This window comes from Plectropomus leopardus, chromosome 3 (genome assembly GCF_026936395.1).
Source record: "Plectropomus leopardus strain MGB_pleo_1.0 chromosome 3, ASM2693639v1, whole genome shotgun sequence".
Classification (NCBI taxonomy): domain Eukaryota; kingdom Metazoa; phylum Chordata; class Actinopteri; order Perciformes; family Serranidae; genus Plectropomus; species Plectropomus leopardus.
This window is the reverse complement of record NC_142178.1, coordinates 18,435,555-18,449,509: the sequence shown is the minus strand read 5'-3', so window position 1 is coordinate 18,449,509 and position 13,955 is coordinate 18,435,555. Positions and strand designations below refer to the sequence as shown.

Sequence of the window (13,955 nt, the reverse complement as noted above, 5' to 3'; positions counted from 1 at the left end):
TGCTCTTGATCTCCTGCTTTTTTGCTCTCTCTTCTTGCCTTTTGCTCTTTTCTATAACAGACTCTGCTCTCTAGTATTAGATGTGTTGTTATTGTTGTTCTGTGAATAAGAGATATGTAGCCTCGGGCACTTAGAAGGGCTCTCCACCTTGCTGCTCTGTAAATACTGTGTGCAAGAGTAGGCTGATATATGCATGTCAACACACAAGCAAACTCACAAAATTGGCCAACTGTAATATTAAGTAGTTTGCGAACATCCAACATAAAATCAGGCAATTTGGCATTTTTCTGATGTTGCAGCAGTGAACTAAATTATAATTTATAAATACATAGTGCTACACTTTCCTTTTTTTTTATCAGTGCAGACTTGCATGTGCTGTGAAAGTTAGTGCTTCTGTGTGCAACATTTTCAGCATTATTATAGCAACAAATAGGGCTTTTAATTGAAATGCTATTGAAATCACAATTAGCTAAGTGCTGTATCCAAATTGGGGTGGCAGTGTGGTGTTGCGGTTAGCACTGTCTCCTAACAGCAAGAGGGTCCGAGCTTTGGATGTGGGTTGGGGTGACCTTCCAGTCTTGGGTGGGTGGGGCCCTTCTGTGCGGAAATTGCATGTTCTCCTCGTGTCAATGTGGGTTTTCTCTGGGTTCTCTGGCTTCCTCCCACAGTCCAAAGACATAAAGTCAGGTTAATTGGTGACTAAGTTGTGAATGTGGGTGTGAGTGGTTGTCTGTCTCTCAGTGTCAGCCTTTCGATAGCCTGACGACCTGTCCAGGATGTACCCCGCCTCTCGCTCAATGACAGTTGGGATAGGCTCCCACCCCCCCGCGACCCCTAAAAGGATAAGTGGTTACAGAAAATGAATAAATGAATATCCAAATTGCTGGAGCTGCAAATTATTTATAAAGGTAAATTGTGTCACAACATACCATAATAAATGAAGTATTGTGGTGCATCATCATTTTTATAAAAAGTAAAATTATGAAATTGAAATTGCGACTCACGTTGTGAAAGCAATAACTGTCAAAATAATTGCAATATGATTTTTTTGCATATCATTCTGCCCTAGCAGCAAACCACTATTTACTATGTTAAGATATAGTGGAGTAATGGGGTCCTGATCAGAGGATAAAGTTTCGCTCCCTCTGTGTGTGTAGTAATCTGTGCTTTTCTTGTGCTTTCTTTTGGTAAGCCAGTCAGTCTGTGTGCTCATTTTAGTTCATGTATGTATCTCACTGGCTAGCTTAGTGCTGCAGCTTTGCACTCCGCTCATTCACTGGTTACCTCTGGTATTAGGACAGTGATGTGGTGAAAGCCTAGCACCCACTCTCTGGTCCCCCCTGGTTAACACCATTAGCTCTGTGAGCACTGTTGCCATTGTTTAGTGCTGTTTATAGAGTTAGCTGCTAGCTGCCACTTCAGAGTTCAGAACTGTATTCAGATAACTCTTATGCCCAGAATTTCACACAAAGCCCCTTTAATGATACCTTTCTCCGTGTGATAGATGGTCATACTTGTTTGAACTTTTAGATTTCATGTTTTCTGTCGATTATATTCACTTGTCGGGTTGCAGCGGTATGCCGTGAAACCGTATGCTGTGGTATGAAAATTGACAGCTATCATACTGTTTCCATTTGCCTTCGTCCAGTATTTAAAAGAAAAGTCACCAGATGGAGGATTTCACTTATGTTTGCATCTCCATTCCTCCTTGACTGCCTGTCAGAGTTAAAGTGTTTGTTCAACCAAGAAACCTTTCTGTTTTCATTCCTTTAAAGGTCAGTAAAAGTAATTATAATCATTCAAGATGACACCGTGAAAATGTAATATTTTCTGAGATGGTCATCGCACCATGAAAATCTCACCGTTACAACCCTATACTCGATTACTTTTTTGTCCTTTGCACCCTCTTTTTTTGCATGAAAGATAAACCAGATAAAGACAAAAAATGACCTTTTTCCCATTTTCTCACTTTAGTTTTTTTAATATAAGGAAAGTTCAACCAATTAAAAAAAAATGCTATTCTTCAGCTTACTCTGAAAGCAGTGTGCTTTAATGCCAAAGAGAAATACATTTCCTTTGTTTTTGCTGTTGAGCAGTCAATTAAAACTTTGCCCAGCGGCTCAGTCCAGGCATCCAAAACGTAAAATATAAATTCCTCGGCCGAATCATTCTAATTTTCTTTAGCTTGACCTAAATTTAAGGAAGTATATTTGAAATGGTTTTCACTTTTTGACAGCATGTAGCTGTTGGCTGCATTTTGAGGACTTCATTCCTCTTTTGTGCTGGGTTTACAGCTCTAATCTACATATCTGTCTCACACTATCTAGTTCTTCCTTCCATTTTCGCTCCGTGTTTATCACAGCACACATACACAGGCATCCTTGAATAAACCCTCCATATACAGATGTAGAACTTCAAAAGATTTCGGAGAAAGAAAGTAAGCCTTGACTTTATCTGGCTGTGACGTGTGTGCAGTCCAGTTGAAAATGTTTTGATATAAATACACACGTTCTCTGCTCCTCATTTTGGAAAGCTCAATCCCTCTGTTCCTTTTAAATTATACAAAGCGTTATTTATAAGCGTGCAAGGCATTTTTCCCTTCATCCATGCTGCTTTTTCCCTATGCTGTAGGCAATGATACCCCAGCCCTCTTTGTTTTGATCGTGTTCTTTTCTATGTCCTTCACCGTTTCCCATCTTCATATCCCTTTTCTCCTTGTCTGCCTCTTGCTCTCCCACACGCCTGTAGTTTATTTGGCAACCGTCGCTTGGGGGCATATGGAATCTAATTTAGCTAGTAATCAAGAGCTCAGATTGGTGTGTGTGCCTGTTGTGTATCTTCCTGTTTGTGTGTATCTCCTTATATTGGCATTAAGCTAAGATAGACTCTTCTCATTTACCAAGACCTCATGGAGTCAGAAGAAAGACAAAGTAAAAAAAGGAGATCATGTTTTCAAGAAACAACATAGCCTTTTTTGCTTTAGCTTTGTATGCTGTTTTCTCCTGTCACTAACATTCATCTGTATTTACCAATCATTGTGTGTTATGCAGTTTTGTGTCCGTCTGTTTGATAGATGCAGTGCTGCTGTTAAATCTTGTTGTGTAAGTAAAATCTAATAATGGCAAGATTTAAAGAAACTTTTATTAAAACGTATGTTGCCAGTGATAAGTGTCAGATTAAGTGTTTATGGAACATTCAGTAAAACTATGTTTAACTGCCTGCATATTTATTGTGGCAGTATATGTGCAGTTTGTTGAACATCACATTCCATGTTTCTCAAGTTAAAGCACAACATTACACAACAGCACATTAATAAATACCTGGATTCCCTGTGAATCAGTGCTGAGTATTCTGCTGCCGTGGTCCACACTGCTCTGTGCTGAGGGCAAAGAGTATCACACTGGGAAATAAAGCAGGTAGGCAGTCTGATGCTCATAACTTCACTGTATGCTCCTGTAGCCTCTGTAGAGAAGATTTTGGCAGGCTAGGTAAAGCAGAGCAGTCATAGGTTACACAGGAAATAAATATCGTTAGATACAGAAGGCTGGAAATAAAGCTGCTTGTTTGAATTCCAAATGCCCTGTCTCCTACACAGGCAGACCTGCTTCATCCATGTAATATTAACATCACCATTTATTGCACAAATTAAATGTGAACATACGCTACAAAGTGATTCATTAAATTGCTGCTATATCTAGAGTCTAGATGTTTTCATACATCTTTTGATGTGTTACCACCTTTTTATGTGCATTTTTAATGTGTGCATACAAAATGGTGAAACCAGTTAAGTCAAAATATGATGCTTGGCTGAGGTGTAAAAACTTGTGTATCGATTTAAGACACTGTGACAAAGTGCAATGGAAACAGACTTAGTGAATACATTATGACCAAAGAAGGACGACGTGCCTCCACTCACCGCTGCTATGTTGAAGTGAGGTTAAAATATTCGGGATACGAGCGTTGTCATCTTGCAAAGGTGATGTCATTCGGGGCCGTGCATCTATGCAGCAGCGATATCCGCAGTGGGGGACCCGCCCAAACACCCGTCTGACCAGGAGTGAGCAGCTCCATTGAATGCAAGCGCATGGATTGGCTGTCACGGCTGTTAATCATGGCGGAAAAGCCCCCTTTTGTATAATTGAAGGACTCATTTAAACCGAACTTAAGAAAACAAACACTTGAACAAACATCAGGGTGATGAGAACAACCTTCAGAGACAGAAGCCATCTTTAGGAAAAATCTATTTGGGGAGTACTTTGAGTTTTTAGTTTGACCTTTGTCCATTCACTAACATGGAGCGGCGGGTCTCAGGACCTATACTGTAGACAGACACCAGGTGGCGATCAAGATTAAATAACCTCACTTTAGCTGTCATGTCACCCATCTTTTTATACAATCTGTGATTATGATCTATAAAATTCAAAATACATCTGTTTTTGTTTCATTAAATCTTAAAGTGGTACAAAGAAAACAGAAACAGGGCCATTTCTTACATCCAAAATGTTTTCAGCAGAACTTCAGTGGACAAAATGGAAAAAAATAAATGAGATTAAATGACAGCTGACAACAGTGTGTGTAATATTTAAAATGTATAAGGTTTTTTGAGTCACTGTGACTGAAAGCATGAATTGATTTCTTGGAAAACACTTATGTGCACACATTCACCTCTCATCCTCTCCTCCCCATTTATTCCTCTGAATCACGGTCAGCACATTCTCTTTGATAGTTTCTATAAAACTCTTTCTGTTTTTTTGATTCTGAAAGTCTGTTCAGGCTTTTCTACCAGTGTCCATGTTTTTACCACACTTCACACAAATGCTTAAGTACAATGAATGATTTCAGTTTTTGTGCAGGCGTATCTGCTGTTTCATGTGCTGTAGCCTTTTGCAGCACACATATTCTAAAGGTCTGTGAGTGATTGTGTGTGAGAACTTGAAATGCTGTTTACTTGATCAATACGGGAGAAAGTCCATTGGGGAGGATGATGAGAGACTCTCTGTCTTGGATACAAATACTTTTTAGCCCTGTGTTTCTTTTTCATCCAAACCAAGAGCCAATGGACCTGAGTTGACTATGAATGAATGAATTCAGTTTGAAGTCTTTATAAAGTTGACACGACAGAAGATGCAGCTGGACAAAGACTGACCTTGTGTATTCATTTACAGCTGATAGAGTCCATTAATTGATGTTTATCAACTGAATACACAGAATACAAATGTATCTGCAGCTGCTTTGATAACAGTTACTTGTTTGACTATTTGGAGAGTCTATTTGCACCCGTGCAAGATGAATAACACTGTAGGCCGTGCATTGCATTATTATGGATCCCACTGGGTGCTCTGATTGGCTAGTACTCTTCACATCGATGCATAAAGGTTGGAGGCAAAAGGGTTTAGTCGGAGAGGCCAAGATTAAACTAGTAGTTTCCAGTCTTGGATATTTGCTGAAATTAAGTTTAAGTTCAAATAGAGTCTTGTGTGAGTCAACATTGGCTGATTGATTTTAGACTTTGTTGACTTAATATTTAAGTTTTTATTATGTATGAATCTGCTGAACGATATTGTATACATAAACTCGAATAGCTGAATAGACCCGTTTGTTTCAACCATATATTTCAACATTGCTTGGACACATATATACACCCACATTGGCTTACACGCCAGGTGCAAATAGCATTCTTGGCTATGGACACGTGGGTGCTTGTCACTGCCATAATGCCATATACTTTTGGAAATAGATGGCCACATTGGCTATCGCACCCTGGGTGCAAATGGCGTTGTTGGCTATGGACCCCTGCATGCTAATAGCTTCTGCCTTAAATATTTTCATTGTGAGGATTTGTTGCTTTCTCTCTATTATTTTGTTGTAAACTGATTACCTTTGCTTTGGACTGTTAGTTGAACAAAACAAGACATTTGGAGGGTCACCCAGGTCTTTGGGTAACTCAGATGGTTCTTTTACCTACTATTTTGTGAGTCATATAATTGACAAGATTTTAATCAACAAATTGTTCATGAGAAAGTTTAAGTCATGGCCCAATAGTCAACAATCATACTGCAATTTAAAAGTAGCAGGTTACAAACTACTATTTAAAAAAAAAAGGTCTACATTTTTGGGGACACAACTTCATAGTATCTTTAGTCTTGCTCGTAAAAATACATTTTAGCATTCGAGAAAAGAATTAAAAGCAAGAAGAGTGCACTGGTTTAGAAGCGCAATTCCAAACAAAAATAAACTGTTGAAACTGTTTTTGACGTGAGTCCTTTCACACAAAACACTACTATTATGTTAAGAAAAGCAAATTATTTATTTTTTTTATTTTTTTTCCCAGAACACGTTGATTTTTTCTGGGTTGACTTTTGCACTTTGAGTGAACACTTCAACCAATCAAATTGCAACTATATTTCTGAGGATTATAACTCAACTACACAGAGGCTCCATAGGCCAAACCAAGATGGCAAATGTTATTACTCCTTTTAACCTTGACAAAGGCAGTGTCTTCAAAATCTACTTCTACCATTCTCACCTTTCACAATAAAAGCCCTAGACATACTCATTCCAGTACTGTTTACCCGGGTAAACTTAAGTTTAGACAGAGCATTTCAGTAAAAGGAAGCTCAATATAATACTGTTCAATAGCTTAGGCCATATAGTTACTTACCTCAGACAGACTGCCAGATGTTGCTCTTGGTCAATAGGCCTTTTTCACAGCAGAAATTTTGACTTGTCATAAAAGGAACAACACAGGTGAAATTGATAACATCAATAATGGATCAGTTCCATGAAGTATAAATGTAAGCTATTTCAGTGAGCCCGCATCTAAATGGAATGCAGCCGTTATTGCTGTTACTAAAAACACCTGTTTTTTTCCTACGATGACGTCAAAATGTCTAAAAGTTCTGTTGGATCCTGATGCTTTCCGTGTGTTGGCAAATCTTTTTACATCAAAACCTTTTATTGAACAAGTGATGCAACTGTCAAATTCACATTGCTGCCGATATAAATAGTTTGGTGCAATATATTTGCAGGTCAGTATTTTCATTTTCCTGTGGTTAATGCGTCATGCCCCTGATGTGTAAAGGCCTTATAAAACATAAACGACAGAAAAAAAGGTCTTAAATATCATTACTAACAACCTTTTATCGACCTGCTGTGCCATATTTCTAATGCTGCTTTGGACGTATAATTTGACTAAATGAGGGACTCATTTTTGGCAAATGATGAAAGTAGAGTTTTGGTGTAGTACTTTTGGACCCTGCTGTATCAGTGTATGCACTTTTGTCATCTCTGTATTTCTCTCATTAAAACAATCTATAGACATCCAGAGTTTGAACATGAAAATCTCTTGAAAAAAATGTGCAGTTGATGGATGTCTGATCTTTATGTCTCTCTCTGTCGCAGGGAGACTATGATCCAGTCAAAACCCGAGTTCTCCACCTCAAAATGAACCCCACTACTGTTGCCAAGCAACAGCGCCAGCAGGATGTTGAGGCTCTTCGGGAGGAAGTGACACGTCTCAGGGAACTCGTGCGCTCACTACAAGATGGAGGCTCAATGGTCTATTCACAGGAAGACCCCAGTATGCACGCCTCCAGCCTTGGCCTCAGTTTGCCGCCATCGAAAGAGGTTCTGGGTAAGATCAATGACACACATACACACATTTACAGACTCAATTATACTGAATATCCTCATAATTTTGTACAACCGTAGTATTAAATGAACCAGGGTTGGGCAGTTGCATTCACTTCTCCATTGTCCATCACATAACCATCAACTTAAACTACATTAATATAGGACACAGTCAGTAAATGCACATAAAAGGCTCAACTTGAGCTGTAATTAAGTAGTTAATTATTTCATGTACCATAGAAACTAGTCCATATGGTGTGTTTGGGAACATAAAACTGAAACTCAGTTATGCTTCAACAGTTCATTATGTTTGAAAGGTTACTCATTTGATTACTTACCAGGGTTATTAAGGCAAATGAAGCTAAGAAGACCGTAGTTAACTGGCCGTTTTTGGCAGGTTTTCACGCCCTGCTCCTTTTTAGACTGTTTAAATATTAAAGTGGTACTTTGCCATTTTCAGTTACCTTGGAGCTCTCAGGTCTGTTGATCAAACTACAGGCTGTACTGCAGCATTTTTGTATTGCTAGCTGTCCGTGCCACCACCCTGGACACAAGCAGTATGGAAGTGCATTAAGAGACATACTTGCTCCTACTTGCTGCTTTATTGGTCTGATACTGTGCAGTGCATTCAGGTAGTTGTAGCTTTTATTCCTTGTTTGTATTTGCGGTCAATTTCAATTCATTTCAATGTTATTTATAAAGCCCATTATCTCAAATTACAATTTGCCTCAGAGGGCTTTACAGCTTACGACATCCTTCTGGAAAAACTCCCCCAAAACCCCCTATAACAGGGAAAAAAATGGTAGAAACCTCAGAGAGAGTGACTGAGGAGGGATCCCTCTTCCAGGACGGACAGATGTGTAATAGATCTTGTAAAGAACAGTAAATTACAGTAGATGACAAAATGAAACATAGGAAAGAGAGAGAGAGAGAAAGTATTTGCATCTTTCTACTGCAGAGACAGCCTAGTTTAATATGAGGACCCTCTTTATATCAGTAAAACACTTCTTTAAACGAGAGAAACTGTTCAACTACGCCCACTACTGGCTACGTCCCTAAACCAATGTAAGAAGGAAATTGCTTCATTGAGGCCAATGAGCCCTTTGTCCTCTTAGGAGTGAGTATATGACAGACAGTTAGATGGGGAAGTGTAGTTATGACAGGGTTAAATATTTAATTGGAGTTCAGGGCAGTTCAGCGCCAGAAGTCTGTTGGCTAATTTGTCTTCTGAGGTACAAAGTGCTGTTCTCTCTGTCTCTTGTCTCTCTGTCTCTCTCTCTCACTCTCTCTACCTTATATTCACCCTTTTTCTGTCTCGCTCAACAGCACTTAAACTGATCTCACGTCTCTTCTCTCTTTGCAGCTTCTCCTTGTCTTTTTCCTTTTTTACACTTCATTTCACTCTTGTCTCATCTCTGTCATTTTCCCCTGTCTTTATTTTGCCTGTCTGCTCCTGACCCATTCTTCTCCAGCAATGATAATTGAGTTTCTTACCAGTGTGCTCAATTTAACCTCTAGCAGATAATACAGACCCAATGTTTGATATCTGTTCTTATCTTCAGACTCGGGTCAAAGCAATGGGATGTCTGGAAAAGTATCAAAGACAAACTGAATAAATGTTATGTCTTTGAGATTGGGACAGATTTATACATAAAAGGTATTACTTCATATACTCTTTATAACTAAACATTAGCTATAGACCCTGTAGAATAAGGCTTGGCAAGTTATCGTCATAGATTTTTGATACTGAAATATCGCAACTTTTGTCTTCTCCTGGTTTTAAAGCCTGTATTACATTAAAGTGATGTAATCATCTGAACTTACCAGACTGTTCTAGCTGTTCTATTATTCGCCTTTACCCACTTAGTCATTAAATCCACATTCCTGATGATTATTAATCAAAAATCTCATTCTGTAAATATTTTGTGAAAGCAGCAGTAGGCAACCCTACACTGTTGTCATAATATTGCTGTTAAGGTATTTGGTTAAAAATACTTCAGTTTTTTCTACAGATCGCCCAGCCCTTCTGTAAAATCTCACTATCAAGGTCATGTGCAATAAAGAAATTACACATCTAAAATGGACCTTTTGAAGCTATTTCATGCAAAACATGCAAGTGTTTGACATTGCATTTAATTGCATGGTAAAAATCCCTAATTGTCTGAAAAGACTTTGCAGGTTTTCTTTTTTTTTTAATTATGGAATATGTAGCTTTGAATCAGTTGTACATTTTTTTTGCAAATAGAATTTGATGTCTTGTTATTTTCCATATTTTCTTTTCACACAGCATCTCTTAGCTCTTTGTTAATTGCTAAGGTGTAAACAAAATTACTGCATTGATGAAATTTGAGAAGAAGTCATGAGAAGATCTTCAGTGGAAGCCAAAATTAAGAACAGACAGCTGATGCTTCTGGCATTATGTTTGCTTATACAATTAGATTTTTAATGAGATTTTAAATAATCATGGTTTCAAGAACATGTAAAATGAGTGGTTAAATTGCTGATAATTATTCTTTAATTTGGCTCATTTTTGCACTGGATTAAAAACCATTCTGTTCTACTCATCAAGCATTTTTTAGAAATTAAATTAAACCAGTGAATTAAGAAGTTTTTATTAAGTTATTAAGTATTATTCCTAGCTTTTCGCATGACTGCTTTTTGTGAAAGAGGGATTTTTTTTGCTGCTTCTTGGAATCGTCCTGAGGGTTACTGTGCAGTGGAAAATGAAAAAATATTATTAAACAGATTGAGTTTGAAGACACACTTCTCTTGTCTTCCTGCTGTAGGGCTTCGACATCGATTTTATTTTTAGTAACAAATTTTGGCAGTGGTCTGTGATGTAGCCAGAAATTAGACCATACCATACCATTTACAGGTTAGTCTGCCAGGCCATAATTACAACTTGTTGCCCATTTTTCTATGTCACTTTCAACAGATACGGGGGCAGACTTTGGGAGGAGGTCAGGTTGGAAAATGAGCAGGCAAAAATAAAAAAAATAAAAAAGAGTCTCCCTCAGTGGAATTTTCTTGACAGCTTTTAAAAAACAGCACACCCAGACCCATAGAGACCAATTAAGAGCAAAAGTCAGAAGTCACTTTCTTTCTCAAAACTTGACAGTTGGTGTAAAAATCTTCTTACTACGAATACTTTGATTTAGCAGATAACACACACACTGGCACATTTGTGAGTGCACCCATACACATTCGTCTTTGCATAGGCAATAACATGTTCATTCCCCAGCGTACGTGTCCATTTGTCTGCATGTTGCAGGAAATTTAAGAGGCGTCTACTTTATTCTGTCACTTGAGAATTTGCAACAATATTCAGGGCAGTTTGATAGCTGTCATTCAGTGACAGTTTTGTCACAATGCTGAAGTCTTGAAACAGTATTTATCAGCACTGACTGACACTCAAGAGGAGCCCAGTCACCCAGGAGACAGACAGGCGCACACAGACACACACACTCACAGACTCTTTAAGTTGATACTGTCTAGCCATTTACCTTTGATAATGATGGATAAAAATGTAATAGGCTAAGATATATGAAGAGAAAAATGATAAGTAGAAATACATATCAGTTAAGGCTGGTTTGGAAGTCTTGCCAATGAAAATGCACTACTGACCCTACTAACTGCTCCTGCAGGAATATAAGATGCATGTGTTTGTGATGGCACAAGAGAATTGAGAATTTGTGACTGGTAGGTGTTGGCTGTAAGAAGATACATAGTTGACTGTTTGTTTGAGGATTCTTGTCAAATTAGATGCACTTTTGTGCAACTAAAATGCTTTTTACCTTGAAGAAATTAATCAATTCACGCTTAGCTTTTCAGAGGTGTTAAATAAAGCTTTTATCTGCCTTGGTCAAATAGTTTTCCCCTGCTTTCTGGTGCTCTTGCATGTTTTTATTAAACATTTTTAAAACTTATTTTTTGTTTAACTTTGACAGAAATGAGAAAAAGCTTAGATGGACATTTTCTGTGATGTAAATAGCTGGAACACGATTGAGAACAAAACTTGCTGCTGTTTAATTAAAGCAATTTGTCCACTTTTCATCATGTGCAGACCTTTGAAAAGAGCAGAGCTCGCACTGCCACTAAAGACGTCTGGGCTCACATAAAAGCTTCCAAACTAAGCTCCATTTTTCAGCTGAAGTCATAGAAATGGCAATCAAAAGATGTTGACTATTGATGAATCTGCCAGCAATGGAGACTGCTTTACTGTGTGGATCAAAGTTAGCCTCAGCTGTCTGGCGCTGTGGTCAGATGTTCCAGTAGTACAAACAAACCTATTGAGAATGCTCTCAGTAATTGTGAGTGGTAACATTAAGCAAACATTTGCCACTTTGTGGTTGTTCTGTTCTCCTCGCTCCTTTCACTGTTTCTAATCTTGCATTTCATTCATGCACAATCACACACGCTCCCATGCATGTGTATTACTTTGAACTTTTAATGCAGTTATAAAACTTTAAATAATTTCCTCTATAATGGCTCATTTTTGCTCATCTCTCTACCTTCTCAAATCAAGTCTTCAAATTAAAGTAATTACCACAAATTGATTTTGAACAAATTAAAGTCAAGCCCCCATCCTGCTTTTCCTCTCCATGAATCTCTCTGCTCCGAGCTCTGAGACACAGCTGACTGTTTTAGTCACCACTACAGGCTGTGCATTATAGTGTTTTGTTAGACCCTAAGTGAGCAGCTGGAGTACCTCGGGGAGTGTGTATTTGATATGGAGCGGTCCATCTATGCTGCATTAGCTAAGTGAGTTGAGCATGTACTTGTGGAGCTCCACAGAGTCCAAAAAGTCTTGCATGTGTTGCAGAATCTTAAAGGGGAATGTCTGAGTTTTTCATGCATATAAAATAGTGATGTTTTAAAAATATACAGAAAAAAATTAAAAACCAATGGCAGGTAAAGTGAAAACAGTGATCATGTTACAAGGCAATCTTCTCCTGGGAAACCTTGGGTCCTGGCATTCATGTGGATGGCACTTGACATGCACCACTCACTCACACATCGTGGCAGACCAAGTTCCCCCTCATGGCAGCAGCCACCACAGCAGGACAATGCATGATGCCACATCGCAAAAGCTCCTCAGGAATGGCCAAAGGAACGTGACAAAGAGCTCAAGGCGTGGACATGGCGTCAAAATTCCCTAGATCCCAGTTCGATTGAGCATCTGTGGGACGTGCAAGTACCACACTTGTACTACACACCTGTGGTATGTGGAACTAGGGTGTTGGCGACGGATCCTTTGAGACTTCCAGGTTGCAAAGTGTGGTACTGGCACGTCCCACAGATGCTCGATTGGAATCTGGGGAAAACAGAGGTCAGGTTGACGCCTTGAGGTCTTTGTCACCCTTCCTTAGGCTATTTCTGAGTAGCTTTTGCGGTGTGGCGTTGCATATTGTCCTGCTGGGAAGTGCCGTCGCCATGAGGGGGTGGACTTGGTCTGCAAAGGTGTTTGGGTGGGTAGTGCATGTCGAGTGGCATTCACATGAATGCCAGGACCAAAGGTTTCAGAGCAGAATGTTGCATTGTAATGACATGGTCAATATTTTTCACTTCACCTGTCAGTTGTTTTGATATTTTGGCTGATTGGTGCAAAGTGTCAGAATATCTGACTGATATATTCTCCCAACTTTATGTGTGTTGCAGATTTGCGTAAGCAGATGGAGAGCTCAGAGCTCAGGAACCAGAGGCTGAAGGAGGTGTTTCAGAGGAAAATCCAGGAGTTCCGCACTGTCTGCTATGTCCTGACCGGCTATCAGATAGACATCACCACAGAGAACCAATACAGGCTCACTTCAGTCTACGCAGAGCACATGGACGACTCCTTGCTCTTCAAAAAGGTACACATACTTCACATTCAGGGCCATGTGGACATACACATCACACTGTTTTGGAATACTTTAATGGTGCCTTCATGTGACATTTAGAGTTGGGTACCATTCAGATATTGAATCACTATCAGTACAAGTGCTGGTACCTTATACTGGGTGCGGGTACTCAACAGTACCTTTTTCAGCACCTAATTCTTTCTGTAATAACAAAAATTTGATTTTTATGAACAAGCTGCAGTCAACAAGCGATTCTGCTCCACTGCTCTTTTCGAACCACACATAGAGCTAAGTCTCTGTTTGTCTGTCAGCTTGTTTGTGTGCATGCTAGTTTATCTTTCTCTTGTTTGGACACAACTGTCTAATATGTGGAATAGGTATATAATTTAAATAGCACAGTGGCAAACAGCAGTGATGCTAGGATACTTATAAAATAGAATAGAAAAGAAAGTAGTAAGCAAGAAAGTGGTAAGCCAGCGGAGCTCC

The 13,955-nt window shown here is 39.0% G+C and overlaps 1 protein-coding gene across 1 annotated transcript in view; it reads left to right on the top strand.

Moving 5' to 3' along the window:
• Positions 1-13,955, top strand: part of mad1l1 (mitotic arrest deficient 1 like 1) — a 67,891-nt gene that overhangs the window by 29,678 nt on the left and 24,258 nt on the right. Inside the window, exons 16-17 of the mRNA XM_042485218.2 lie at positions 7,402-7,633; positions 13,288-13,481. Coding sequence (XP_042341152.2) covers positions 7,402-7,633; positions 13,288-13,481 — 426 coding nt within the window. The remainder of the gene's footprint in view (positions 1-7,401; positions 7,634-13,287; positions 13,482-13,955) is intronic.